Source organism: Letharia columbiana (assembly GCF_014066305.1).
Source record: "Letharia columbiana isolate WasteWater2 chromosome Unknown Sc0000055_s1, whole genome shotgun sequence".
NCBI lineage: Eukaryota > Fungi > Ascomycota > Lecanoromycetes > Lecanorales > Parmeliaceae > Letharia > Letharia columbiana.
Window position 1 is genome coordinate 211,900 of NW_023501100.1, and position 27,482 is coordinate 239,381.

Below are 27,482 nucleotides of genomic sequence, written 5' to 3' on the forward strand. Positions count from 1 at the left end.
TATATCGATGGACTCAGTCATCGACGGTAGATTTCTGTCTTGCAGATTGTAGACGACTTACTCCATCAGCGGATTCTGGCTCAAGCTAAGGGCAGACCCGTGCCCCGGTTCATCGCGTTTTCCAGCATCTTCAAACGCGTACTTGACTAGTATTGTATATCTCACTCGATATCCCCGAACTCCAATACACGGCTGCTGCCCAACATATTTTGCTCGAGTATCATCGGACAGTTCACCCTTGCAAATTCTCCTGCCGAGATAACCTGGGTCGAATCTGGGCTAGTATTTCGTCCTAGAAAGTACCTTGTTCTGCAAGAGCGCCGCAGAGAGCGATGGACCTGCACGGCAGTATCGCAATTTGTCGATGAGACTCCGGGTGAAAGTATGTTCACTGACACCCGGAGGCCAGGTCTCAAAGCCACAGGCGGCTACTAACTCAGTTACCCCATTGCCAGTCTCGGCGGTCGAGCTAGCTGCAACACAGCAGTCAAGCAGTATCAGGACATCACAGTCGGCTTCCTCTAGCATGTTCTGAAGCCCAGCCCATTTTACTGCTGGTTATTCGAGCGCATTAGTGCTATGTAAGGATCGTGAGCCGCTGCATTGTCTAAATGCTGCGTAAAGGATTTTCCACACTAACCACGACCAAAACACATTGTCTGTCTCCATTCATACCGCCATGCCCTCCATAGTATATTGCCGAAAGGGTTTCTTTGCATTCGTGCGTCTCAAGAAAAGCACTGAGACACCGTGCAAGTGACTTGTGCGATCGTCGAGTTGGAATTTTGAACTATGCCGCCGTATAATCATAGGATATCTCGAAATATATTTGAACTCAACGATGTGTCTGTTCGCTCCCAGATTGTAACTGAGTAGCAGCACATGAACCTCCTTAGAACGTGACCTTTCATCCCTGGGAAAGGTAGCTGAGGCTGCGTTGGTCAGCGTTTGACCGAACGACTGAAGATATTTCACATGGTAGTCGACCAAGATATATCGTGGGTCCTTCCTACGATCTGATTGATGTTGGTAATAAACGATTCCAAGGCGACAAGGCTAATGGAGTAGATCTCAAAAGAAGAAGGCTCAGCAGAGAGGAGTGGACAGTATCAAGTAGTCGCCGCACAGCGTTGCAAGGTGAGGACTGCTCAATGAGGCAGCGGATTAATGATTTCTCAATGCTGAACCCTCACCCTTTTTATTTAGATGGAGTAGCGCGACATAGCCTTGCAGGCAGACTTGGGCAGCCGGCGCTGATGCTACAGCAGTTCAGCTAACCAACAGCACATAAACTTCGCAAACTCTCAAATATAGACACATGACATTTTGTAATTAGATGCAAGAAACCTTTACATCTGAAATTCTCAGGCCGCGATGAGCCCAGTCGGGGTAGGTTGGGGCAGAGTTATTCAGGATGGTAAACTATGAAAACTTTTGCAATACAAGGTCAAACCTAACAACCTGAACGCAATCTGATATCTTGATTCAAAGCTATGAAACAACTTTTGAATTACCATTCACTTTGGTCGAGGCGAGCTATCAGAGGGCGCCATCTTCTCAATGCCAAGAATCCCAGACCTTTCTGCACACGCTAAGAAAAGCGTCTTCTTCACCCGCCAAGACAAAAAGCCATTGACAGCTCCCAAAATCTCCCTTTCAATCCCACAATCTCTTCTCAAAATCTCTAGCATCAATACCCATTCCCCAACCCCATCCCGCACACCTTAGCAAACAACAATGAAACGGTGACACACACCCCCAAACCAACAAAACCATTCAACCCCCCATCAACCACCCACAATGGCCATGCAAACCGGCCCCGGTGGAAAAGTCGACCGCCAAACCACCACCCCCTTCCACCTCAAGCTCTTCTACCGCACCGGCTCCTTCCACAGGTAAATCTCCCTCCCCCCCCCCCCCAACCCCCCCCCCCAAACTAAACACCCCCACCACGCAGCCTAACCGACTTCCCCACCGCCACCCCCACCGGCCTGCCCCCGCTGCCCCCCCACCTCCAAATCTACACCTGGCCCACCTGCACCCTGCGCGAACTGTCCCACCTGCTCGTCACCGCGCTGCCCACCCTGCTCCCGTCGCCCGCGATCGGCACCCGCCTCGCCTACCGGCTCGTGTACCCGGACACGCACAACAACAGCAACAACAACAACAACGCGACGACGACGACGACGATGGCGCCGGGGCGGTATCTGAGCAAAGAGCTCGGGGACGTGGTGGTGGGGGATGAAGGCGCGGAAGAAGGGCCAGGGCGGGGAAGGAGGGAGGAAGAAAGAGAAGGAGGAGGAGGAGGAGGGGGAGAAGGGGGGGAGAAAGTGGTACGGGAGGGCGTGATGGCCGGACGACTGGGCGGGGAGCCGGACAAGACGCTGCAGGAGGCGCGGTTCGTGATTGGGGATTTCATCTCGTGCGCCATCTTCCCGCCGGGCGCGGACGGGAGCGTGGCGCCGGGCCACAACAGCGCGGGGCGGGGCCGGGGGGGCCGGGGGGAGTTTGGGGGAGAGGGGGCGGGGAGTTTCGGGGGAGGGGGAGGGGGGGTTCGGCGGGGCGGGGAGGGTGGGGGATGGCGGGTTGCCGCAGGGGGAGTGGAGGAGGGGGGAGAGGGTGCCGGAGGGGAGGGGGGGGTATGGGAGGGGGAGGGGGAGGGGGGGGTATTGATTGAGTGTGCAGGGGTTTTGTGCGGGAGGGTGGAGAACGGTGTTGTTGTGCAGACTTCTCGGCTGCGGTGAGATGATGGCTACGTCTTTCACATGCAGAGGCCAGGTTCGAAGAGATGTGGATATCGTACAGGCGGTCGATGTTATTCCAGATTAGGTCTCTGCAACACGGGCAGAGCCTCCGTGATCATCATCGCGTCCGGCCCAACCTCCTTCTCCTGCTCGCCCCTCACGATCCTCTCCACCGTCGTCTCCAAATCCTCATCCACCGGCAAGCCCAGCAGCTCGTTGTCCAGTTCCCTGCCCCGGGCGAAATCGTATCTCCCCCCACCGTAACTCGCCCCCATGATCGCGTGCCCGACGCCACTCCAATCGCCCTTCTCCATCTTCTCCCTGCCAGTCTTACTCTCCTCTTCACACGTCGTATGCTTCACGTTCCATTTCTGATGCGTGACTGTTTGTAGGGCGGAGAGGATCTCGTTCTGGGTGGTGCGGAAGGAGTTGATGAAGACGTATCTGTTTGCTGTTTCGGCGGGTTTGTCAAGGATGGCGGCGGTGGCGAGGCCGGTGGTGGCTAGGAGGGTGAAATTTGTAGGGGTGGTCCCGGCGTCGGATATAGTGGCAGTTTTGGACTTGAGGTCGAAGCCTATGAAACCGTCCTCGAGGCCCCTATACAGTTCATGTCAGGAAATATGAAAGCCGTCAAGAGGGATTTAACATACCAGTCAAAGAACGCCCCAACCACCAACCCCGTCCACGTCAGCCCGTGTCCCTCTTTACTCTCCATGTACTTCCTAATCTCCACCTTCCCCCTATAAATCTCCGCCAGCGGCTCCGTCGTCTGCAACTCGGGCACGTTCGTGCCAAACTCACTCAATACGATCCGCTTCACCCCCGCCTGTATCGCCGCATCGATTATTGTCTTATGCGTAGCGACTTCGGTGATGGGGGCCATATCGACGATGGCATCTTGGTCTTTGAAAGCCGCGACGAGCTCGTCGAAAGGATAGGAGTCGGAGACGCGGTGGATTTTGATGTGGGGTGGGAAAGTGGTTTTGGAGGAGGAGCGGGAGAGGACTTCGATGTCGCCGGCGAAGCGGGGATTGGAGTCAAGGGCGGAGAGGATGGAGGGACCGAGGTTGCCGGAGGCCTACACCGGTGTCAGAGATTGTCAATTAGGGATGAGGTGCCGCTGTTCACCCCGATAACGATGATGTTCTTGAGAATTGATGCCATTGCTGGTGCTTGGAGTGACTGGCCGCGCTGAATGTGAAGTGAGAATTGTTAAGAACCCTCAAGGCCCTCGAGTCGCGAGAATGAAAGAATGGGAATGCGATGGCGCGGGTAAATGGAAAACAGAGGAGATGGCTCAATCTGCTTGCATAAGATTGAGGACGGAGATGAATTACACAGGCGCTTCAGCAAAGAACATGTGTAGAGAGACATTGGAAACAGCAGGGTCAGTCACAGTGGGTCAGTGTGGAAAGGTTGCATCGTATCCAACCTTGAGTCACTAAAGTACTAAGGTAGTAGCCACACGGCGAGACGGGACACTTTTAGTCCAAAGTGTCTTTGTGATAGTGTGGGATATCTGGCGAAAGTGGCAACATAGCAGGCGCCAGCAGCAGTTTCCAACCTTTGACATTCTCAGACTCTCGATAACATGTCACCAAATTATTGTTAATGATCATCCTGACCAAAGGCGATGTGACGGAAAGGCACAGTAATTGTGGACGAGGGGAGAAAGGGCCGAACCGTGGATTGCAGTTTCACTGCTGCCTTTTGATTCGATCGCGAAGCGCGACAGCCGACTCAGCTGGTATCGAATGAGCCGGAAGAAATGGAATTGTTGACATGAAGTCTACTTACCTTATGCCATCGGGCCTTGCATCACTTGTCAGCTTCGCCTTCTGACTTCCTAGCTACCATCCGAACATGAAATGTAAACTCAACGCAATTTCACATCTGCGACTCCGACATTTGAGAGTGTGTATAAAGCATAGTATGAACATCGAGAACGGAGGTGTCAAGTCTGTCTTGATTCTATGCGCATCCCACTCACAGACATCCGTCCTTGCACCTAGCACCTCTCTGGCCACTCCCCTAAAGCCTACCTTACCATTCAGCGCTATAGCTCCTGGCGCAGCCGAATCACAAACTGTATTACTGAGCTCCTATCTCGCAATTGGCATCACAGTCTACCTCCACGATAGTAGAGCCGGGTATGTAGGCCTGGAGTGTCAGATACCTAGCGAGATCTGTAACATACGCCTCTACAAGCGCCCATGAATTCCATCTACCTAGCTGTTGTGGCAGCTGCAGAAAACACGTCATGATTCTGGACGCCGATGGCAGTTTGAGAATGAGTGCAGTTCCAGACGTAAGCGAAGGGTAATAATGAGCTGCGTCGACGACACAATCTGCGTTGTAGGAAGCAGAGATATGTTCCGCGGAAGTCGGAAAGAGAGTCCGCTCATTGCGACCATGTGGGCATACCAGGGTTTGTTGCATCAGATGGCAGACATCTCCTCCCTGTATTGGAACGAGCAGTATCAGCACTCAGCAGCCTACGTGACATCGGGACCATCAAAAGCCAGCCATAGCCAATGCATTTCATTATCACCTAGCATCTATCGATCGAGCAATTTCTCGTCCATGCTCGATATCATACTAATTTCATCTCCCAAACTACAAGCTCTCAGCACTCTCAGGCTCCCTATTCTGCGCCGGCGGCTGAGGGTAATCCTCCCCCTTATCTCCCCTCGTCCCTGCAAACTTCCCCTCTTCCTTCTCGATGGCCCTCTCTTTTGGCTGCGTGTCCTTATCGACCATTTGGTTGCTGCTCCCCACACTCGCTCCCACGCCCGCCAGCCCACCTCCATGTTTCTTGTTCGTGTGTTCTCCGTCGTGCCTCAGCTCATTGCTCGTCTGTCCTTGTCCGGGGTGACCCATGCCCGTGTGCACATCACCGGAGGTAGCTCCGCCGAGGGTCGAGGATGCAGTCGTCTTGGTGGATTCTTTACCGTGATCACGCTCGACCGATGAGTTGTCGGCCTGGCCTGGCACTTCGGATGTAGGGTTGGGTTTGAAGGTGCGGTCGGCGGGGGCAGAGCCTGGAGGAAGGGTTTTGGCGCTGAACTCTGGAGCGGCGTCGTTGCCGACTAGGACGCCAGGCTTGTGCTGCAGAGGTTGTCAGAGATGAGGCAAACGATTAGGATGAGATCAGGATTTTCAGACCTTTGGTTCACGCATGGGCTCATCGCGTTCGATGTGAGAGCCGAATTGACCCGGCTGGTTGCTGACTGCATCGGCGTTGCGTGAGGCGGACATGGTTGCCGATTAGTAGGTAGGGGAGAATGGGGTATTAAGTATCTCTTTGAGGCCCTATAGCGTGGTTTGGGTCGGAAAAGGGTATATGTCGATGGATTGGTTGGTGAAGAGGTTATGAGTTGTGAAAGTTGAATGTGAGGGAAATTTGATGTGGTGTGATTGTTTGCTCTCACACGTCATACTCACTCCTTTCGAAAAACACTACATTACATCATCGACAAGGATGACGCTAAGCGAGCCCTACGAGTAAAGTAAATTCAGCCTTGTATTCAGGAACAAATCCCATCCTTCGACCGCGAGTTTACTAAATTTATCTCTCCTCTTCCATCTTTCATCTTTCATCTTTCATCTTTCCCGTCCATATATATTTCTTTCGCAATTTCTCTTACAACTCTCGCAAATCGCAATCGTCATGTAAATTAGAAAGTCCTATTGCCGTGATTCGGCCCATTGCTGCATCTTGCATATTTCGCTGACCCGGCCACGCTGTCTCGCGCAGCCATTTCGCATCAGTTCTACGTCTCCGTTTCAGATCCTTGGATCAGATCTTCTAACGCCAGGGACCCGAAAGATTGGCCGTCTCGAAACAGGTAGATATCCAAAGTTCGCCCATTCAATCGGCTATCTTACTGTGTGCAGAAGCTTCGAATGATCAAGCATCGCTTGGCGCTTGGCCCCTGGTCGCGTAATGTCGCGTTGCCCACGCCTGTCGCATTGTTTCAGAAGCTAACCGCTTGCATCATGATATTATCGCTTGGTTGTCTCAGAGATAAGCGTATGCGATGCTCGTGTTCGATACATAAATGATGCGTTTCCAGCTGCCAGATGAAAGAGAAAACGAGAACCAGCAGTCATCAAGCAACAAAAAAATTTAAGCCATTGAATAGTCACCCTCAGCGCTACAACACGACAATAGCACTTCAATACCATCGCTTTTCTCAACTTCCCCATGCCTAAAATTTTATTCCAAGAGCCATCCTACGACATCCGAGCCCCGCGTTCAGCCCGTCGAAAGTCCCACGACTGGGAACGAGAAGTGCGGCGGCAGAACCTCATGGGTTCCTTCTCCAGCTGGCTCAAACAGCACACCGCTCCGAAAAGGTCGAAGAGGAGATCATCGGCCGCCCGACGAGACCTCGTACATTTCTGCCACGAATTCTAGACGGACGTCGACACTTGCGTGCGATGGATGTATCGACTGGTCAGTGAGTGAGGGATTTGGTCGGATCGAGGGAACTTTTTTCATGACCGGTGCTGGACGCTGGGTGGATGCCGACACAATTGTTCGAGCCGGTCTCGAAAACGGTCCGCTGTTGGGCGGGCTGAGTATGCGAGTATGGGGATGATGAAACCAAAGCGACGGATCTTGGGCTATCGCTCGTATGCGACCGTCGCACAACTCATGGACAAAACCGGACGGGACAATGATACGACCGAGTGACATGATAATTGGAGGTGGGGGGGGTAGAGGAAGGGGATCGGAAGGAACCGAAACAGATCCTATCAGCAGGGTGGACATTCGAGTGGGTCGCTTGGATAGACGAGACGGGAATTGATGTGCTGGTGATGAAATAAATGTATCATATCCTGTACCATCAGATAAGAGCACGAAAAACATTCTTAGAGAAATCGCACTGGCTGTCCCACCCGATCTGACCGAAACCCTCCCCCCCCCCTCTCCTGTAACAAGATATCGCACAAGCGCCCGAACCGACACCTCCATCCAACCATCCCAAACAACCCCGTCACAACTCCAGCACCCGCAGCGCCAGCTCCAGACACTCCGTCCCGTACCGTGCCCGAAGCACACAGCATTTCTCTACCCGTCCTCTCTGACCCACCACCTTGATCTGCTCCGTCGCACCACTCTTGTGGTCGTAACAAGGCACCGAACTCATACGACTGCCAGGGCTCCCGAAGGAGCCAATCCAGTCCATTCGGCACCGATGGGACATTTCTAGTGACCCCGCCATCCGGGGTCGGTCTTCGATTTGTGGACGGCAGCTCGTAGCGCCCCAATCGGCAGCACGAACCTGTATAGACGGCTCGGCATGACCGGTCGATCGAGTTTCTGAGCGTCTGTCCAAGGTTGAGTGTTCGATTTCATTTCATTCATGCCATGCCGATTCCGATGCCGAGTCGGCCCGGACGTCCATTGCGGTCCCAGGTATGGGAATCTGTTGCGCGAGGGACGCTCCGTGCCCAGATGACGGGAGGCTGGTGGAAGGACGGGGACTTACGGGTACTGGGCAGCACTTACGAGGAGGGACTGGCACGGGAGACCCGTTCATGGGTTGTTCTGCGGGCTCTGGCCCTGCTGGCAGAAGTGTCGAGGGGGTGGGGAGGCAGATGTCTTCCTTACGGTACGTAGTAAGTTCATGCCCTGTTCCTGTGCACGGCAGATCTTGGCCAGGGGAGCCATGGTGGGAGATAGCGAGGTTCGTGGGAAAGGGGATTCCCGTGTTGGATCCAAAATCTGAGATGCTTTCGTGCTTTCTGGAGAGCTGATGCAGATGGCCGCGGTGAAGTAGGCTTTCTGAACGGATTGTTTTCCCCCGGGCAGAGGCTTGACATCGACCTCTGAACACTTAGAAAGCCGTATTGGAAATGTATAATTTATATGTCTGGTAGAACTTGATACGTAAGGAGACAGTTGATCTGAGATGCACGCGTCCTTGCACGTTGGCTGATCCTCTCGGATCGCTGGACACTGCACAAGAAAGAACATGAAACACGAGAACAGACGGGAGGCACTTCGCAGACTTGTCCTGACTTGAGATGACCAACGAGCGGAAGGTCATTTCGGCTCTTCATATAACCCAAGAGTGAGAGTTTTAGAGACGAAAAAGTGCCATCTTAACGACTGGCTGGAATTCCAATCCTTGGTGGTAACACATTAGCTCAGGTCCATATGCAAAGATCACTATTCTGTTGAGTTGATAGATTGCGCTTGGATCTCTGGACTATTGCAAGTACCTATTGAGGTTCTGGTGTTGGTTCTGCGATCTTGGAGGGATGTAACATTAATGGTAGAAGAGCCTCTAGAGGCAAGACTCGGAGAGCCCCTAGGATCCCTGGTTCCCATCCCCACCTAACACGCCTCAAGTGGGACGATGCCACAGAACAGCACAGTCTATGAAGTGGACGTCCAGCTTGATCGGCGCACGTAATTTGTCTATTCGGTACACTTAGCCAACTCCACTGCCCTCAAATTCTGCTGTAGCCGACCTGAGAAGCAGATACAACAGATCGATTGGATGGTCTGTTGGAATGTCGCATACAAGGCGTGTACTTGCTGGATTTGGAGAAGCGCGAGGACAAAGAGCGCACCGTCTGCAGACATCTGATAGAATGATGCCTGAGACGACGCAGCAAGACTCATCTCTTGGTTGCCTTAAGGGGCACTGCTACTATCGCTGAAGCCTTCCCACTCCTGATCTATCAGCTGGTCCGTTCCGGGACTTTCAACCTGTCTCACAAATCCCGCAACGAAGAACCCTTGGGTACCCTCTTTGGTGCCTTTCTCACAACGAATACAGGCTTCGGCGATCTCTGCCATGTCAATCTCCTCATCCATAGCAATGTCAATGCATGCCTCTACCTTGCCCCTCATCTTCCACATCTTCATTCCACAAATCTGTTCCTCTCTTCGTAATATTTGCCAGCCTCGTTCTTGGGCAATTGAGGAGCGTAGTGCCTTCATTACCACATGCTCATTCTCTTCTGCGTAGAGGGAGCAGGTGGAATACGTGATCCTGCGAGCTTTTGGAAAGTGGAAGGCGTGCAGGAGGAGCTTAAGCTGGAACGTTGATAATGCAGTAAGTCGACCTGAGAGCTGGTCTGACGGCTTGTCTTCTCGAATTGGAATCTCTTCTGATACGTCGTGGACATTCAGGGTTGTGTCGACGGTGGGTTTCCTCTTCCGCTTCTTGGATTGCACGGGAAGTAAACCGCTAGTCTCCTTGCTAGGGAGGAGGACATTCAAAGTTTCGTCGCGCCCTACGATCCCACTACCTGAGCAGCTCGGGTCAAGTAGAAGTGTACCAATGCTGTCCCAGGGGGTCTTCGCCGGATCAGTCCTCAAAAAGTCTTGCCCTACCTTTGCTATTACATGGTCCTGAGCGCCAGCCGTTTGAAGGAGCGTCAATAAGGTTGAAGCCCGACCCTTATCCCGCTCGTAAGCGTAAATGTTGGGTATTGCTGCAGCTCGACCTCCATCATGTAGGATGGCAGCAAGATGCGTAGTCTTGTTTCCCGGAGCAGCACAAGCGTCCAAGCAACCACCATCTTCAAATTTAGGGCAGAGTAGATAGGCAGGGAAGCATGAGGCTTTGTCTTGTAGTATGATGTGTCCGTTGAGGTAGGCAGGGGTCTTGGATAGGTCTGTAGCAGGCGGCAAAGCGAGTAGGTTTGGTACATGCTTGTCGACATGTATGAGCTTCTCCGCGGAAGACGGGTGATATCTCAGCAGTTCTTCCAGAGACTGAACGGTCTTGTAGCCGGCGAATGTAGTTTTAAGTTGCTCATCCAAGTCGGACTTGATCGTATTGACTCGCACCCATCGAGGATGAGGCCACTCCCCAAACCCAGCTTCGCTTTCAAGCCCAGTGGCCACAGCGCTTCCGTTGTATGCCCGCTTTTCTCCGCCGTCCTTTGCCTCTATCCGTTCCCGCAGAACCTCGATAGACGAAAGTCCCTTTCTCAGCCTGGCTTTGGTGAGCTCTGCATGGAGCCGAGCCTTGTGTCTCTCAACGGCAAGCCGTAGGGGGTGCGATGATGGAGCAGAGATACCCCGCTTAGCAAGAAGGAGGTCATGGACCAGTAGTAGAGCAAGGTTTGGAGTCAGCTACAGGATAAATGCCTCCTTGTCAGTTAGTACCTTCCCAGCTGAAGACAATTTGCTTGTACGTACCTTTCGTTCGAACTGCAGGAGCCGAGATTTTTCAATAACCTCGGATAGTACTGGGCTCCATTTTGATGCCTCGGTCACCAGAGCGAAGATCTGCTTTGGGGGTGACTTGTGGCCTTTGGAGTTGAAGACGCGGGATTTCAATGAGCCTGCTTGATCTGAGTTGGGCAGCAGTAGAGGTGCTGCATCGTAGTACAGTGACATAGTTTCGTTGAAAGTATGGCGACTTCATCGACGGGGAGAATAATTCTGAAGGAATCGCAGGAGTGAGCTCCTGAAGCAGGAACTTTCAAAGTGAAGACCCCTCGGACGTCGATTCTCTTGAAGCCTCTCGGCAAACCTTCCCAAGCTGTACGAGTACGAGTAAGCGGCCGACGCTGGACGACGAGATTTGGCCTCAGTTTATCAATTCCACTTAGAAGTTAGAACCCTCATCATGAACCTGTGACCAAGGGGGCCGTGAAGTGACCCGAAAGTCTAGTCCATCGTGTCTCTCAGTATTGTTTGCGTAGTGCAGAGACTGCCATTCTACATTCAACATCTTACATTGCTCTCGGTCTTGCCTGAACAGCAGAGTGGGCTGCTCAGACTTTCGACATGGAGCGGTCTTATGTTCGGTATTCGGTGTTTCTATGGGGAGCATGCATGGCTATCGATGCCTGCTACAACGCATTGTCCTGCCCTTCGTGAAACTAAGCATGCTGGCTGGCCCGTATGGCGAGTTGTTGCACCTACTTGGAGATGAAGCAGGCAGCCTATTCGCGTGGGCCAGAATTGAGGGGAGGTGGGTAATCAGATGGGACGTTGTAAGGCCAAAAGAGCTTTCCATATGTTTGCTTAGATGATGTGAACCTGCTATGCTTTATCTCATTCTAGATGCAAGATGTGTAATATTCAGGTAAAGCAATCGCTTGTAAATCTGCGCTGATGGTGAAAAATAAGGCCGAAGATGGAAAAACTGTAGATGTTGCCACCATTTGCAAAGTGAGGTTTGGCAATGTTTTCACCCCAAATCTAACCAACTTTCATCAACAGCACGCTGCAACATCAGGCTCACAGCCCCTACACTGCACCAGTCGCCCCTGTATTCATTACAAGATGATTATGATGATAATTGACACACCCTGAACAAATTTACGTGATCGCACAGCCTGCAAACAATTAAATCGCATCTGACGCGTTAAGATCAGTCCAGCTCCATCTTTCAAGCTCATCAATCCCTCACATTCAACAATGATGGCAAGCCTATCAGCCAAAGACATGGGAAAGGATCAAGTGCTGGATGGCTGGTGCCGCAAGATCCCCAAATCTGGGGGTGGGCCTCCTCTGAGCCGCAAACGAGTCACAGAATTTTATCAGACATGCCATCAACTCATCCAGCTTCAAGAAGCACCAATTACCCATGAGGTCATCACTAAACTTGCCTCTGAAGGAGGCCTTACCCGCGTTGCAGAGCTTGTCAAGCTCGCTGAGCTATCATCAACGTACGTCCCTTTCTGAGCAATGGCATCACCTTGGGTGTCCAGTTTGGGTCTCTGTGGATGATGGGAGACTCCGCCCTTCTCCTTCAATTCCCAACTGCCTTGCTAGTTGGTGTCTCACCATGAGGAGCGTTGCTGACCCTTACGTCTGCATAGGCCTAGGGAGACGAACGACATCTTACTGACCATCCTGATACCGTTCCTTGAGGCCATTACCCACAAAGATGTCTTATACTCCATGATGCTCGAGCAGATGGTGGCCAATATATATGTCTTCTTGTATGGAATAGGCGGCCGTCGAGCCACAGCGCTCTTCGGCTTTATAGCAGAGGCCCTCCAAGCCGAGCTAAACACGGGCCCTACGAATGCACTTTACTCGCGCACTCTCACCGTCCTTGCCGCACTTCTCCGAGTCCTGGAGTGCAATCATACTGCGTCTCCCTTAGAAGACCTCCGCTTCGTCGTTGACACCCTTCAAGCCTGCCTCGACGCACTATCGAACACTTTCCAGGGCACTTTGATGGAACAGGCCGCTTCACACCAAATGACGAAGGTGCGGCGTCATCTGGACTATGGAGTGAGCTTGGTACCCTTCCAGCAAACCAACCCACCCGTTCCAAACCTTGCAGCCGCCTTCGAGATTGCGCTAGATGGCCCTGGTGCCCTGTCTTTAGCGGGGCCTAGGCATGACAACGACCATAGCATGATTGAAGATGTCAGAATACTACCAACTCCTCAGGAGATTTACTCACTTCGTACGGAATATCTCCCAACAAAGGACCCCAGCAGGTGGCATCTTCCCGGCATCAAAGGGCTGCTGGACCAGCAATTTCGTCTGTTGCGCGAGGACACTGTGGGTCAGCTCAGAGACTGCGTTCGAACGGTAATGGAGAGCCTGAAGCCTCTCAAGACCAGAGATTTGACGGATACTGACGATGAGATCGGCCTTCGCATTCACAAATACTCCAAAGTTGTCCTTTCCACTGTCGACTACCACAATAGAGCACAGCTTCGGGTTATGGCCCAGTTTCAACAGCCAGAGCATATGAGCAGACGAACTGCCGCAGACCGTAGGCTATGGTGGGACAGATGCAAGCAACTACAAATTGATGCTCTCGTGTGTCTTGTGGATTCTGAAGGCCATTGCCTTTTCTTCTCCGTTTACGATCGAAAGGGTTTCGGCCAAGCTGGGCAGCTAATCACCACAGAAGCCCGTGGCATTGAAGGCAAATCGCGTGAAGATGAGACGAAAGTACCAAATCTCTGGCATAGTCCCCGGCGTGGAACGGTCACGCTTCGCTTAATTGATATGGGCAACCAAGACTTCAAGCAAATGTTGGGCAGAGATGTTCAGTCGTCGAACGTGGAACAAGTGATCGTCGAATTTCCAGGAGTGCTTCTTCCATCATTTCAGCCCACGCTCGAGGCCTTACAGCGCATGAGCAGAGATGTCGAAATTCCATTTTCCGACATGCTTCTTCCCAATCAAGAACAAAGCCCAACTCAGACATCTTGGCCCACCTACGCTACTCAACCTGGTTTTTCTTTCGATTTAAGTCCGATAGTCGCTGCAGGAAAGCCTTTATACTTGCAACAGAACGATAAATTCGACTTCGACAGCCTGAAAGAACGATCTACACTGGACGATGCTCAATGCAAGGCATTGGTGGGGGCACTTTCCAGGAACCTTGCCCTCGTACAAGGCCCACCAGGGACCGGAAAATCGTACATCGCTGTACAGGCCGTCAAAGTACTGTTGGAATGCCGCGAAGAAGCGGAGATAAACCCTATTATTTGCGTGTAAGTGCGGCCGTTTACTATGATGGTTCCTTCTTGTCAAGCTAAAACGCCACCAGATGCTACACCAATCACGCGTTGGACCAATTTCTCGAGCATCTCGTAGAGGGCGGCACTAAGCAAATTGTTCGTATAGGCTCCAGATCCAATTCTACAATACTCAAGCCTTTCACTCTACGTGAGATCACCACTAAGATGGAGAGAACGAAGACTGAAAATCTCGAAGTCAAGCGTTCCCGGGGAAAATTAGAGAAAGAGGGTAGGCACATTGTGGACTTGTTCCACAAGCTGAAGCATGTGTGCACGTTGGGGGGGGTATTGCAGTACCTGGAGGTGGAGAATGCTGACCACTACGACCAACTCAAGGGTACCGAGGATCCAGACGGATTTCACATTGTTGGACATCAACGTGGTGACCGACTTAAGCAGTGGCTTGAATCTCCAGCTGCTCCTTCGTACGCGGGGCAGCAGCTTCGTTCTCTAGAAGAGCTCGAGGACATCAGTATAACGGATATGAGCAACAATGAGCGCAAATCTATCTACGAGCATTGGGTTTCGGATTCTCGGCAAGATCTCACGGAGCAGCTTGACGACAAAATTGGTAGATATGTCAAGATCGACAAGAACTTACAGAAGTGTATTCAAGAAGTGGATTTGAGATGCTTGAAACAATCCCACGTGATTGGGGTCACAACTTCCGGGCTGGCCCGTAATGTTGACCTGCTTCGACGACTGAAACCCAAAATTCTGATCTGCGAAGAGGCAGGAGAGATACTCGAGGCTCATACTCTTACCGCGTTCCTCCCTTCGATTGAGCATGCGATCCTGATTGGAGACCATGAGCAACTTCGTCCAGGTGTGCAGAATTACGACTTGTCACTCGAAAATCCGCGCGGTGAGAAGTACTCGCTAGATATGTCCACCTTCGAGCGCCTGATTACGAATCCTGACTTGGAGGTCCCTTATGATACCCTCCAGACCCAACGGCGTATGGACCCGTCGATCAGCGACCTGATTCGGAAAACTCTATACCCGTCGTTGAAAGACCACGACTCAGTCCTAGCATATCCTCCTGTGACAGGAATTCGAAAACGCCTCTACTGGCTTGATCATCGAGAGCCCGAGACTAGAGAAGACCCCACCCAAGTGCTGCAAAACTCACAATCAAACATGTACGAAGTGGATCTAGTCCAAGCATTAGCAACACATTTTGTCCGTCAAGGTGTCTACAAGAGCAACGAGATTGTGATTCTTACTCCCTATGTGCGCCAGCTACTCGAGCTTCGGGACATGCTGTCAAATACCTTCGAGATTGTCATCGGAGATAAAGACCAAGATGAAATTGCCAAAGAAGGCCTTGATGCATCCGACACGAGGCCTATTGTCAGGCATAAAGCCATGCTAAAGCAGATGATGCGGATCTCGACGGTCGACAATTTCCAAGGAGAGGAGTCCAAGATTGTCATCGTATCGCTCGTCCGAAGCAATCGAGAGAAGCGATGTGGATTTCTGCGAACCAGTAATCGAATCAATGTCTTGTTGAGGTGAGTCTCCTAAATCAAGGATCGGATTTGCGGCTGATAATCTTCGAAGCCGTGCCAAATACGGAATGTACATCATTGGAAACTCGGAGACTTATACCCAAATCCCAATGTGGTCAAAAGTGATCAAGCTACTAAAGGGTGCCGGCAACATGGGTCCCAGCCTTCCACTTTGCTGTCCCCAGCATCCAGATACATCTATTAGTGTCTCAACGCCGGATGATTTCCTACGCAAAGCGCCGGAGGGAGGCTGTGCCGTCCAGTGCGGTCTCCAGCTCGACTGTGGCCACCTCTGCACATATAAATGTCATTCCGAAACCCGACATCAATCTGTCATCTGCCGCGAGCCTTGTGAGCGCCTTCATGGTGACTGCGGTCACCTTTGCACCAGGTATGTACATTTTCGAGGACTATCCTCCTTGTCTGTACGCAGTTGTGAGTCGCTTGACGGGGTTTGGGAAGGGAAAAAGCCTTCCAGATCCCAAGTCTGCCCTAAAGCTCAAAATCCTTCTCGAAGAATTTACGCTGATTGTGAAATCCTTCTGCAGAGCATGTGGTGTCGATTGCGACGATTGCCTTGCACTCGTTGAGGATGTACAATTGAACTGCGGTCATACTGCAAGTGAAGTGCCCTGTCATCATATGTCGGACCTTTCCTCAGTTGAATGCCAATTCTATATCGAAAAGGTTTTGCCTAGCTGTGGGCACAAGAACTTCGTCAGGTGTGGTCAGAAAATTTCGAATACACCTACTAAATGCGAAACGCAGTGTGGCGTGGATCTTGCTTGTGGGCACCAATGCTGCAAGCCATGCGGCGTTTGTCATTTGAAGGGCACTGGTCTTGGTATTCATGGCAGCTGCAATGCCCCGTGCGGGCGAGTCAGATTAACCTGCGTTCACCTTTGTGAAGCCAGTTGTCATGGAGACTCGCCGTGTCCACCATGCAATTTGCCCTGCTCTATAAGCTGCTCGCATTCGACATGTACGAAGCGGTGCTGCGAGCCATGCGCGCCATGCGCTCAATCTTGCACCGCAGGATGCTACCACCAAGGGTACTGCCAAATGCCATGCGCCGTACCTTGCGACATCTTGCCTTGTTCTCTTCGCTGTGAGGAGGATTTAGCTTGCGGACATCAATGCCCTTCGGTATGCGGAGAGTCATGCCCCAGTACCGAATTTTGCCAGCAGTGTGCATCTACCACCGTCAAGCAAACACATGTCGACTTTGGAAGCTTAGGAACTCTGACATATCAAGGGATCGACTTGGACGCGACACCCGTCATTGTGCCGGCTTGTGGCCATTTCATCCTAATGACTACGATGGATCAACGCATGGGTGTTTCTGATCATTATGAGGTGTCTAGTAGCGGAGTGCCGGTCGCTTTTCGCTCGGAGTCTCTACCTCTAGCGGTCATCGAATCGAAAAGCTGTCCTCCATGCCAAGGCCCACTGCGCGATCTCAACCGCTACAATCGTCTCGTTAAACGGCCCAAACTCGATGAAAGCACCAAGAAGTTTATTGTTCATTCAAACAAGGTTTTAGTCCCCTTGGCTACCAGACTTCAACAAGAGGAGACTCGCCTCGCCAAGACCAAATCGACGATGAGCGCCGGTACGACAGTTGTTCAATCCAAATGTACCTCTATCGTGCCAACGCTCGTACGGCTTGGCGGTCCCAGAGGTGTGTTGTTCCACAACATCAGCGAGCTATCCGGTCTCGGCTCTCGATGCGGGCCTCTGCTTGCATTGCACCATGAGATACTCACGTTCTTGGGGCGAGTCAGAGAAGATGAGCAGCCCTTCGCAGAGATCCAATGGACGGTAGCTCAACGACCCCGTGCGATGCATAGAGCTACAGTACTTCAGACAACAAGCAGCCTGCTTATAAAGGGTCTTCTACTACGTTGCGAATACGATATCCTAACCGAGATCATCAAGATTCATAGGGAACAAACCCCTAGGATGGCGACACAGCATCATTGGCTCACGTTAAAGCTGTGTCTTGACCTGGACTTCAACCGTCGGGATTGTCGCGATTTGATCAACGAAGCAATTGAGAAAAGCCATCCCATCATAGACATCGAGGCTCGTCTGCTCTTTGCTAAGTTCGTCGCTTTGGAGAGAATAGCGTCAATTGATCCGGACAGAATCGAGGGTCTACTCCCTCAAGCTCGTCGACAGATGGAGATAGCCAAGCATATAGCGAAAAATTCGCCCATCCTCGAACAACCAGATTCACCGGATCTGGAAGTAGAGAACCAAAGACTGGAAATGGAACTACAGAAATACAGCATGCGGGAGGGTGAAACAAATATGAGATGTAAAGTACTAGATTGCACCAAGCTTTTCGCCGGAGCGGTCTTCTGGCGGAAGCATGTTGAGAAGTGTCACCCCCAGTGGTACGAAAAAATGAAAGCGAGCGTAAGCTCCAGTGCTTCCAGCTTACTTGCGGAGGTTGAAGAGGTGGAGAAGATGTTGCAGGAGGTTACGGTTTCTATGATTGTGACTAGTGCAGAGAAACAGGCGATGTATCTCGTAATGGCTCAGGACTACGAAGGTGCGGGAAGATGGTATCATTGCTCCAATATGCATGCCGTGAGGATAATCTTCCAAGTCGCAACGCGCAAGCTAACAGTCACTCAGTTCACGATAGAAAATCGCGAGGCGCGCGTGGGCACATTGAAGTGCCCGCAATGTGGGGAACTTGTAGCTGGGCCGTCTCAGGAAGTGGTCGAGGAAGTGCCGAACGCTGTCGATGTTTGAACACCGGTCCAGGGATATGATACTGTCGGCGCAATTTGAGCTGCTGGAAATGGGAATGTGGTGAGCATGGCTCGGATAGGTTTATATCGGTCTGGAAGGGAGGTCATCCGTGTGCTCGGCTGAGTACCTTGAGTCAGCTTACAATGTTGGTTGCTCGTGTCACTAAATCACGTGCTGTCGAATGTAATAATGGTGTGCAGTCAATTTGCCCAAAAATTAGTAACGAAAAAAGATTTCACTTGTCAAATGACTCAAGCGATCTGTTCCGTGTACCAGAGAGCCTGTGCTGCAGACGACTAAGATTTGAGTGATGAGCGTGATTCAAGTGCCGTTTAGACAGTCGATAGGGCTGCCCTTGCTGGGGTGTCTTCGATGAGGCCCGGATACTGCAACAGGGCCATTAGAGCACTCCTGGCCAGCACTCGAGAATGGAGCCGTGGGGGAAGTGTGTGTACGGGGTGGTGGAGCAGACTCCAGGATGGGACAGGCGGATCACCAACTCACATCTACACAACCAAATGGGCAACACCGCTCAGCCTTTGCTCGGATGCATCAAGTTGCACTGGGCAAGGGGCTGGGAAGGCTCCAGTCTTTGAGGAGGGTGGATGTTCGAAGTCGGACACGGGGAAGATCTTTCGGTTCTTCGCACTTTTGCAAGGATAGTTTCGTGGACTTTTGTTCATATACAGGCTCTTCTCGTTTGAAAGAAAAATTCTCTGAGGCCTGACAAGCCACTGCTTCCAAAAACGACATCAAGCTGGGCTCGGGGGTATCGATAGAGAACTCAACAAGGGTAAGCTCGATGACAGAGGTTCCAATGTACGAGCTGTGTTTTAATTGAGAATCTGTACAGCTCCTCAGCCAGAACTTGAGTGTACGCTGATGCGCTGATGAGGTATTAGGCATTTCTGGTTGTGGTCGTAAATTCAATTAACAGCTTTTACTTCCTGCTTTGTTGGAGCGCACGCGTAGACAGACAGGGGATTCACTTACGCTGAAGCTGTTTCATTGCAAGCATTTTGATTCTTGTCGTGGATTCAAAATACATACAAATGACTTGGAGACTTAGCTAGAAAGCCTACTGGTAGCGAAGTTTCGTGACGACGAGTAGAGAACCAGTGAGGGTATACAGTATGTTGAAAATGATATTGACGGTGAACTCAATGACGCTGTAAAGTTGGGGCATCAGCGCCCATGTATATAGTATGATATTATACGACCGAGTAGGTGGCTTTCTTTAGCAAGTGGGCTGTCCGCAGGTACCTGCCTGTAGGCGCCGCCTGTTCCAAATCTCCCGCGCATTCCTCCGCGTCGAAACACAATGGTAGGCCCGCGCCCATTCCGAAAGCCAGCTGTAGAGGATTGATGAACAGGACCAACAGGCACCAGATTATTTGATCGACTCCATGATGGCAATGTTCTTGGAGATTAAATACGGGAGAGAAGATTCCCGGAATATTATGAAGGTCCTTGAGTGAAAGGAGAGGGCAATGCTTCTATGCAGCATTTTGTTCATCGGAAAGCAGATCTCGACGACTACGAGCCAAAAAAAAGGTAGTACGCCCACCTCCACAAGCCATCGAACCCAATGCGACACTGTTCAGTGCGACCGTGACGGAAAAAATCGCGAGACCTCTTCAGATGCGAGTGGTTCACTCGCACTTCTTGAAATTGGTGTTGGGAAGAAGGAAAACTTCGAATATCGCCCTAGACGAATTCTTCACATTGGCACCGCCATAGTCATAGTCTCATGAAGGGAAGCGCACACTCTGTTCCAGGGAGCTAGGTCATTGTCTGGGCCGAGGTGTTCAGGTCCAACCATGACTGAAAGTTTTGCACGACGTGGACTCCTCTCGTCTTGCCTAGAAGATAATTTTTGTGGGTGTCTCTGGGAACCAGAACAGGAAGTCTCACAGGCGCATGTTTCGATCTTATCGGGGTACTTCAAGCTCTTGTGGATGTTCCTCGGCACTTCGCTCTTGCATGGTCCGTATTTTACCCTCTCCCTCTTCTGCCGACATCTCCTACCTTTCTCGTGCGCTTGCTACTTCATATCTTCTCTCTCGAGCCTCCACTTCATATTTCCGACTTTTTTTAGCTTCTAACTCGGCCTTTTGTAGAAGATAAGGTTGCGTGTCTTCCCAGGACTGGCCGTCTTTTCGTGACGTTGTAGTCTTGTCATTTACCGATTTTTGACCTTTCCGGCGTCTATACCACAAAAAGGAGCCAGCTAGGAAAAGAGCAAGAACAACAACCGGAACTACGACTACCAATGGCCACCTTGGTGTACGTTGGTAAGCTAGGGGAAGATAGTGGCGTGGGGTTTGCCGTTGGTAGTGATGACATTGGCGATGGCGATGATTTCGATGTTGAAGACGTGTTTATTGACCGAAGGCTCGCTACGATTGCTGGAGCCGCAATGTCAATAATCTTTGCGCCTTCGGCAGTCGTCAAAAATACGTCGCAGCTATCGAAACCTAAGAGATTTTTCATTTGTGATGCAGCGGTTCAATGAAAGGAGATCGGATTGGCCGTAGCTGTTTCCATGATCGAGTACTGCGGTGAGATCGAGATAGAAGAGCCCGAAGTCGTGACGCATATGTCATTCGATATGAATGCTGACAATATTGAATACGCCGTGAAGAGTATACAGACATTCGGCTTCGTCTCTGTTCAATCTTGTCAGTGGAGAGTGCGCTGCGAGGATATATAGACTCACTACATACTGGTGTCATCTACTAGAACTTCAGTGTAGGCTGGACTAGAGTGCAGCCATCGCCTGTGATCCGTGTGTCAGAATTAGTAGCATGTGTTTCATGAAATGATTGTCAATGCACACCACAGCAGCGGCGTCATCGATTGGCCAGTATCAAGCCCGGCTAATAAAAGGTATCTGCAGTATCAAGCGCGAAGTCGTCACGGATAATGATAAACGGAATTCAGACTGAGAGAGCAACGATTTTCTTGCGACTCCAAGACTTGAGATAGAAGCTCTTGAAGCGTCGTGGTGGGGACCAACGAGGGACTGGAGTGATTGTATCCTGGTTCCACGCTATAGATTTCATTCACTAGCTTGCATCCATGGTGCTGGCAGCTAGGGGAGCCTGCGTTGATTTTCGCTTACGAAGAAGGCCTAGCGCGAATCCTTCGCAGAAGAAGAAGGACCAGCAGTTCTACTGAGAAGGCCACGGTACGGGGCGTATTTAGCGGGTGTTCTGGGTTGCAGACGTCGTTCGCCCGGATATGACTTCTTCGGTCCAAGGATGGTCGGATCTTCTCGCTCTTTCCGTTGCTATCCTAGCCTAGGCTCTTGCATGCCCTATATCTTGTTCCATCTTCCGTGTTCTGCTGCCTTTTAAGCTCTTCACGTACCGTCTCGATGTCCTACCTCCTATCTTCCGTCGTTAGTGCTCCTCGCCCTCTAAGTCAGCTTAATTTGATGTTGTGCTTCTTCCGATCAACAGCCAACGCTTTACATTTTTTCTCGATGCAATATCGACCAAGGCCTTCTTGGCATCTTTGGCCAATGAAAACGGAAAGTTCGTTTCAGATTTTGACCTAAAAAAAGGGGGAGACAATTTCACACCATATTCCCGCTTCGAACGATATTTAAGTCAAGATTCCTTTTCTCTTTGCACGCAATGACAAAGATGAAGACTACTTCATCCTATCGTAGCGAGATGATCGCTGTCTCATACAGGGAGAAAATACAATCTTCGCACGGCTCATGTGGTGATACCCCTACTCTTTCAACCCGTGGAACCGATCTGACCTTCCACATGCCACTCACTGGTGGTCGCCTAATCGAGGAACCAAGTCACCAAATACTTAAGGACAAATATTGAGAAAGCGAGAAGCATGTATTCTGCACGCAGAGCGAAGACACTCGAAGCGTAAGACTGCGCTCGATCCGTAGCGATCTTGTGCATGTGAAGAAGTCAATCCATGCAGGTCCAAAATGGAATTTTGCGCCAAGACAGATGGGTCCTTTCCGAAAGTCCTGCCCGAACAAATTGCCCTGCACCTGCCGAAACTATGAGTATCAGACGCGTTAAAGAAATCACCCCCACTGATATCACATGCAACACACGAATTCCAGCAGATGCGTTTGAGCCAGTTGACCTCAAAATCGAAGGTTCATGAGCCATTAACACAATACTCTACTGCTAAGTACTTCCTCGTCGACTAGAATATTCCTTTCTTCAACACACTTACCAGCACGACTCATTGACCCCTGACTTTTCCAATTATAATTTCCTCCTTTTCGCGAGTACTAGTGCGGAATGATGAATACTACGCCGCTCTGATCCGTCACAACTAATATGTCACATGCTCTACACATGTCGCCACTGGCACTTTACATCGAGCAAGTCTCCGGTCAGCAGCCAGTGTGTCCATGTCCGGATCCAAGAGTGACTACATATCCACCTTCGCCTCCAAAGAATCTAATATTTGACTCGCTTCACTCCACACCGATGCTCGACAATACCCGAACAAATCGGATTCTAGTCTACCCCGGATCCTTCAACCCACCCCATCGAGGCCATCTCCACCTCCTCAAGCATGTGTTCCTACGTGGCGTCCATGATCTCAACATCATAGCCGCCATCATTCACCCCGGAAGCGACAGGTGCGTGTCTAAAAAGGTCCAAGCAGCAGATGGGAAATTCATGTTCGGTAGAGATGAGAGATGCCTTTTATGGAAGCAAGATCTGTGTTTCCCATCATGGGCGTGGGTGTACGAAAGCAGTACGACCCCATTTACGACCTTCTTGGAGCGACTCATTCTAGCGACCAAGAAAGACGGTTTTTCACTTGAGTTCGTGCCTTTATACGGCGCCGGTATGGGATCGCCTAGCAGCCCCCCTGGCCCCGTGTACGGTTGTAAGACAGTCATCTTGAGTGATGCGGCAAGAGCGGCTGACTTTCAACGCTCCTCGGGCCGCCTGAGAGATTTCTTCGGATGCACCAAGTGGAGAAGGATCCGTGTCGACCAGGATGAACTTCGGCGTCATGCGAGGGCAATGGCACGCTATGCGTTGGAGTACATGAAGACGGTTAACAGAGGAGAAGCCTTGGGTATGTTGAACGATGGTATGTACGAGAAACGATCCATTCACATTGGCTGTTCAACGCTGAGATATCCCGGCACAGGTCCTGGTTACGTGGAAAAAGCCACAGAGAAAATTGTTGCCAAAGCAACAGAGGAACTGAAAGCCGTCATAACATGCCGACGAGAAGTGGGAGGCCGGACACTTACTCTGCGCTTTGTGAAATGCGAAGACGTTGACTCCAGGGCGGAATACAACGACATCAGCTCAACGATCTTGCGTAAGGCTATGAGAGAGAAAAAGGGGGTCAAGCTGAAAGAAGCGCTGGATTGGATGGCCCTCAGCCCGCACCTTCTCTGGCGGTACCAAGCTCCTTGGATTGACAAAGCCAGGCTCGGGACGGGCTGTTGCACCAGTTTCCAAGCGTTGACTGAAGAATTCCGGGTGCCTGAAGAATCTACGTTCTTTGAAAAACCGCCGTCGCTTGAGGAGCTCGGGCTAGTTGAAGCGGTTCCTTCGTCACTTGAGAAGCCTCCACCGCTTGAAGACACTACGTCGCATGATCTATCTCCATCTTTCGAGGAAACCCAGTCACTTGATGATTCCCTTTTGCGAAAGGAGCCTTCGGGTATGACTAATAAGAAGAGGCGTTTTTCAGAGACTGAGCTCGAAACTTGGCGGTGTATGAATAGTCTTTGCCGAGGACGGGGAGGTTTTTTGAGAGTCACTCGGTGACATTTGTTGATCGTCGGCTGCTCGGAACACAGATCCACCAACAAAGCCTCTCACGATTATCATCTCAGAGGCCGTCACCATTTGCTTGGTCATTTTATGATAGGGGCGAGAGCGCCACGCGTCTTGCGGAACGTCTGAATCAGACGATGTATGCTTCCTAGGACTTTTCACATGCACAGCTTGATGCACGGCGAACTCAGAGGCCTGGTTTTAGTAATAGAGAGACCTCACACTTGCTCGAAGATCCACATATCCTGAGATAGGGAGTCCAACGCGCAATGAAGCGTGTCGCAAGCGCCGGAACGAGGCGAGTCTGTGAGATCTTCTGTTTCGCTCGCCCTCTGTCCATATCTCAGCACCAGTTCTATCACATGCTATGGCACAAAATTTATTCGCGCCTCTACCCAATTCGCGGAGGCTCACTGCAAGTGTGGCCGGCGTAATCGTAATTCAAGGTGTTACGATGCAAAAATCGACTGATGGAGGTGACAGTACGGCGATAGTTGTCTTTGCATTTTCAACACGTGATAATTTCGCATAGGGGGGCGCGCTTCATGGAGAGAGACGCGACGGTGGTCGGAGCCATATTGTGTGTCTGTGTTTGTAGTATTGCTACCCGTAGGCACAGAGGGTTGATCCCGGGACGAATATGCCGCATGGGCTCTGAGTAGATAGGATTTACTGTTCGGTGAACTCGTGTAGAATGGAGGGGGGGGAGGAAGAAGAAGAAGAGGAGAAGGGTCCTGCATGCGTAGTAGCTGCTGCTATGCTGTAGACACTGTGATGGTTTTCATTGCGTTGATGATTGATGCTGTTGTTATTCCTGTGATTGATTCCCCACTGATTGTTCCTCCATAGTCCCACGATCGCATGGAGAGTGAGAAGCTTGATCTGTACCCACAACAGGAGGGTTTCTCACTTGTCATTCTTGTGACACACGTTGTCCGCTCACTCCTTGGAAGAAGAGACGATGCTCTCTTTTCAACCAGATTTGATTGGTCGAAACCGACACCTAAGACATGAGAAAACAGAATAACCGCAGCCCAATGATAGAAAATGTCCAGTACCGAAAATAATGTCCCTCCAGTATCATTCATACCTTAGCCCTCATTACTTTTTGTCGATTGCACAGTCACATCGGTCCGCACCTCAATCCCATCCCTAGCCCGTCGGCTCGCCGTCTGCATCTCAATGTCTTCTTGGTCATTTATTTTGCGTCCCCGTGAGTCTGTACCAGCGATTCCATGAAGTTGCTGTATACCCGAGAAGCCGTATGCCGCATCAGACAAAGACATGAAATTGCGCTGACTGTCGCTGGGGCTTGTTGGCTGTCCAAGGGGCTGAAAAATTGCTGACGGCTGACCTCGTGTCCAAGATCTGCCATAGGCTTTGCCTCTGGAGCCCCGTACAGGGGGGTCTGGCTCACCCGAGATAATAAGGGATAGAATTGGTCGAAGAGAGGGGAGACAAGCTGTGACGCTGTTTAGCTCCATCGTTTGTAGCGCGGACATGAACGCCATACCAGCGACGATTGCCATATTGCTCTCGGCAAGACTCCAACTAACCAAACTTGCGGAGTTGTAGTCTACGTCCAGGGAAATGGTATCCAATTTGACGATAATTGTAAGGCGAACAATCGAGATCACTGTAACACTGATTTTGGGTTAGGAAAATGACTGCCAAAGTTATACGGTATGGGAATCTCACGACTTACAAGCCACCAAGCATGAACGTACCCGCCAATACTATCTTTTGCGAGGTTGTCGCGTGTAAGCGCCAGATGTACGGAACCGGCAGTAAAAGCAGTGCAAGATCCGTCACGATGTTGGGGACCGAGTTGCCGAGAAAAAAATACTTTGTGTTGAGGCACTTTGCGTGTATACCTTTATTCCAAAATCCCGAGATCGGAGTACATTGAAGCACGGTAATCAGTAGCTTGTGAGTCTTGGGTCAGCGAATACCATTCGAACGGATGAAGGCACTTACAACGGCGATCTCCCAGCATATCGTGACAGCTCCCAGTATACAGCACGGAACACGAATTGAGGCTCTGAAGAGCCTCCAATAAAATGCCAAAATGGAACATTTGACGACGCCGATAGTTAGAAAGTAGAGAATTTCTCCTGTGAAAAAGTTCTTGCCGAACGTGGTTAAATAATCCTTTGGAAGAATTTCGAAGTGGTGCCCAAACCCTTGGTGGAGCCCTATTGTATGCTTCTTTAGTAATCTGTCAAGACCCCATTGACGAAGACTTTGGCAATCATACAGACGATTACAACGGTGAAGAAACCAGTAGCGAGCAACTGTCAGAAGAGTCAGCGCCTGGAGGAAGATTGGGTCTGTGTGCCTATTGTGATCTCTCACTAATGCCACAACTGCAGTCCAATCATCCACCCAGATTTCGGCTTTCATCAGCCTTCTCGCCCACAATCGCAACGCTACAGCTACCGCCGCCATGACGTATGTGGTTATGGCGGCTGCATAGCATTGGGGTGCTTCGCTCGCGTATTTGCCCACGACCGTGGGGACAGGGGAAATGGAAGACATCGCAAAACAAGAAATGAATGACAAGTCGAATTGAAGGAAAAGCAGGAAGGAAAGGAAGGCTGGACATGGTTAGAGAGTCGTCATCGATGAATTCGACTGCAGACTCGTGGCACGTACACATAGCAGGCAAGTAAGATTGTCAAGCTGAATGCAAAGGTGGCATTGACGGCTCGGAGACAATTCCCTCTAAATTATGGAAGAATCGCAACTAGAAGATGGTAGAGGTGGGTGACCATTTTTCAGGTGGGTTGCCGTTTCTACCTAGGTGGCTGACCGTTCCTCAGTTGTGTGCGGGATTTTGCTGTGAGTCCTCAAGTTTTACCCTGCATGGAGTATGCATCCGCGGGAGCACAGACAGTGAGCCGGAAGCCGAGGCTGAGGCTGGGAACAGTCTAGACACCTTGCAAAGACGCGCAGGACCTGTCAAAGATTTCGCCATAGACGACGAGAGCTCCTGGTGTGCACAACGCATGGCGCAGATCCCTACACGCTTTTAGTAGTAGGATCCGGCAGATCGATCGTATTCCGTGAGCAAGGTATCATCAGCTCCCGCTTACATTGATGTAGGAACCCGGCTTGAACGGCTTCGAGATGAGACGATGGGGGATCGGCGGTGGCCGAGGTCCCTCAGTCCCACCAGGTCCCTTGACATCCTT

General features: G+C 51.0%; 7 protein-coding genes across 7 annotated transcripts; 3 read left to right on the forward strand and 4 right to left on the reverse strand.

Moving 5' to 3' along the window:
* Positions 1 to 1,800: 1,800 nt before the first annotated feature.
* On the forward strand, positions 1,801 to 2,744 carry HO173_011060 (uncharacterized protein; the record flags this gene model as incomplete). The annotated part of the gene is made up of 2 exons (XM_037312944.1): positions 1,801 to 1,895; positions 1,958 to 2,744. The coding sequence occupies 2 exons, from the start codon at positions 1,801 to 1,803 to the stop codon at positions 2,742 to 2,744; spliced, it is 882 nt and encodes a 293-aa protein (XP_037160176.1).
* Positions 2,745 to 2,815: 71 nt separating this feature from the next.
* On the reverse strand, positions 2,816 to 3,908 carry HO173_011061 (uncharacterized protein; the record flags this gene model as incomplete). The annotated part of the gene is made up of 3 exons (XM_037312945.1): positions 2,816 to 3,341; positions 3,395 to 3,822; positions 3,873 to 3,908. The coding sequence occupies 3 exons, from the start codon at positions 3,906 to 3,908 to the stop codon at positions 2,816 to 2,818; spliced, it is 990 nt and encodes a 329-aa protein (XP_037160177.1).
* Positions 3,909 to 5,360: 1,452 nt separating this feature from the next.
* HO173_011062 (uncharacterized protein) lies at positions 5,361 to 6,002 on the reverse strand (the record flags this gene model as incomplete). Its single annotated transcript, XM_037312946.1, has 2 exons — positions 5,361 to 5,852; positions 5,910 to 6,002. 2 exons carry the CDS (start codon positions 6,000 to 6,002, stop codon positions 5,361 to 5,363), a joined length of 585 nt encoding a protein of 194 aa, XP_037160178.1.
* A 3,394-nt stretch (positions 6,003 to 9,396) lies between these two features.
* Positions 9,397 to 11,115, reverse strand: HO173_011063 (uncharacterized protein; the record flags this gene model as incomplete). Its single annotated transcript, XM_037312947.1, has 2 exons — positions 9,397 to 10,848; positions 10,915 to 11,115. The coding sequence occupies 2 exons, from the start codon at positions 11,113 to 11,115 to the stop codon at positions 9,397 to 9,399; spliced, it is 1,653 nt and encodes a 550-aa protein (XP_037160179.1).
* A 1,029-nt stretch (positions 11,116 to 12,144) lies between these two features.
* HO173_011064 (uncharacterized protein) lies at positions 12,145 to 18,493 on the forward strand (the record flags this gene model as incomplete). Its single annotated transcript, XM_037312948.1, has 5 exons — positions 12,145 to 12,395; positions 12,549 to 14,192; positions 14,249 to 15,733; positions 15,783 to 16,121; positions 16,279 to 18,493. 5 exons carry the CDS (start codon positions 12,145 to 12,147, stop codon positions 18,491 to 18,493), a joined length of 5,934 nt encoding a protein of 1,977 aa, XP_037160180.1.
* Positions 18,494 to 22,815: 4,322 nt separating this feature from the next.
* HO173_011065 (uncharacterized protein) lies at positions 22,816 to 24,279 on the forward strand (the record flags this gene model as incomplete). Its single annotated transcript, XM_037312949.1, has 3 exons — positions 22,816 to 23,123; positions 23,175 to 23,587; positions 23,648 to 24,279. 3 exons carry the CDS (start codon positions 22,816 to 22,818, stop codon positions 24,277 to 24,279), a joined length of 1,353 nt encoding a protein of 450 aa, XP_037160181.1.
* Positions 24,280 to 25,379: 1,100 nt separating this feature from the next.
* On the reverse strand, positions 25,380 to 26,826 carry HO173_011066 (uncharacterized protein; the record flags this gene model as incomplete). Its single annotated transcript, XM_037312950.1, has 6 exons — positions 25,380 to 25,750; positions 25,802 to 25,932; positions 25,994 to 26,214; positions 26,266 to 26,483; positions 26,546 to 26,582; positions 26,644 to 26,826. The coding sequence occupies 6 exons, from the start codon at positions 26,824 to 26,826 to the stop codon at positions 25,380 to 25,382; spliced, it is 1,161 nt and encodes a 386-aa protein (XP_037160182.1).
* Between the last annotated feature and the right edge of the window lie 656 nt (positions 26,827 to 27,482).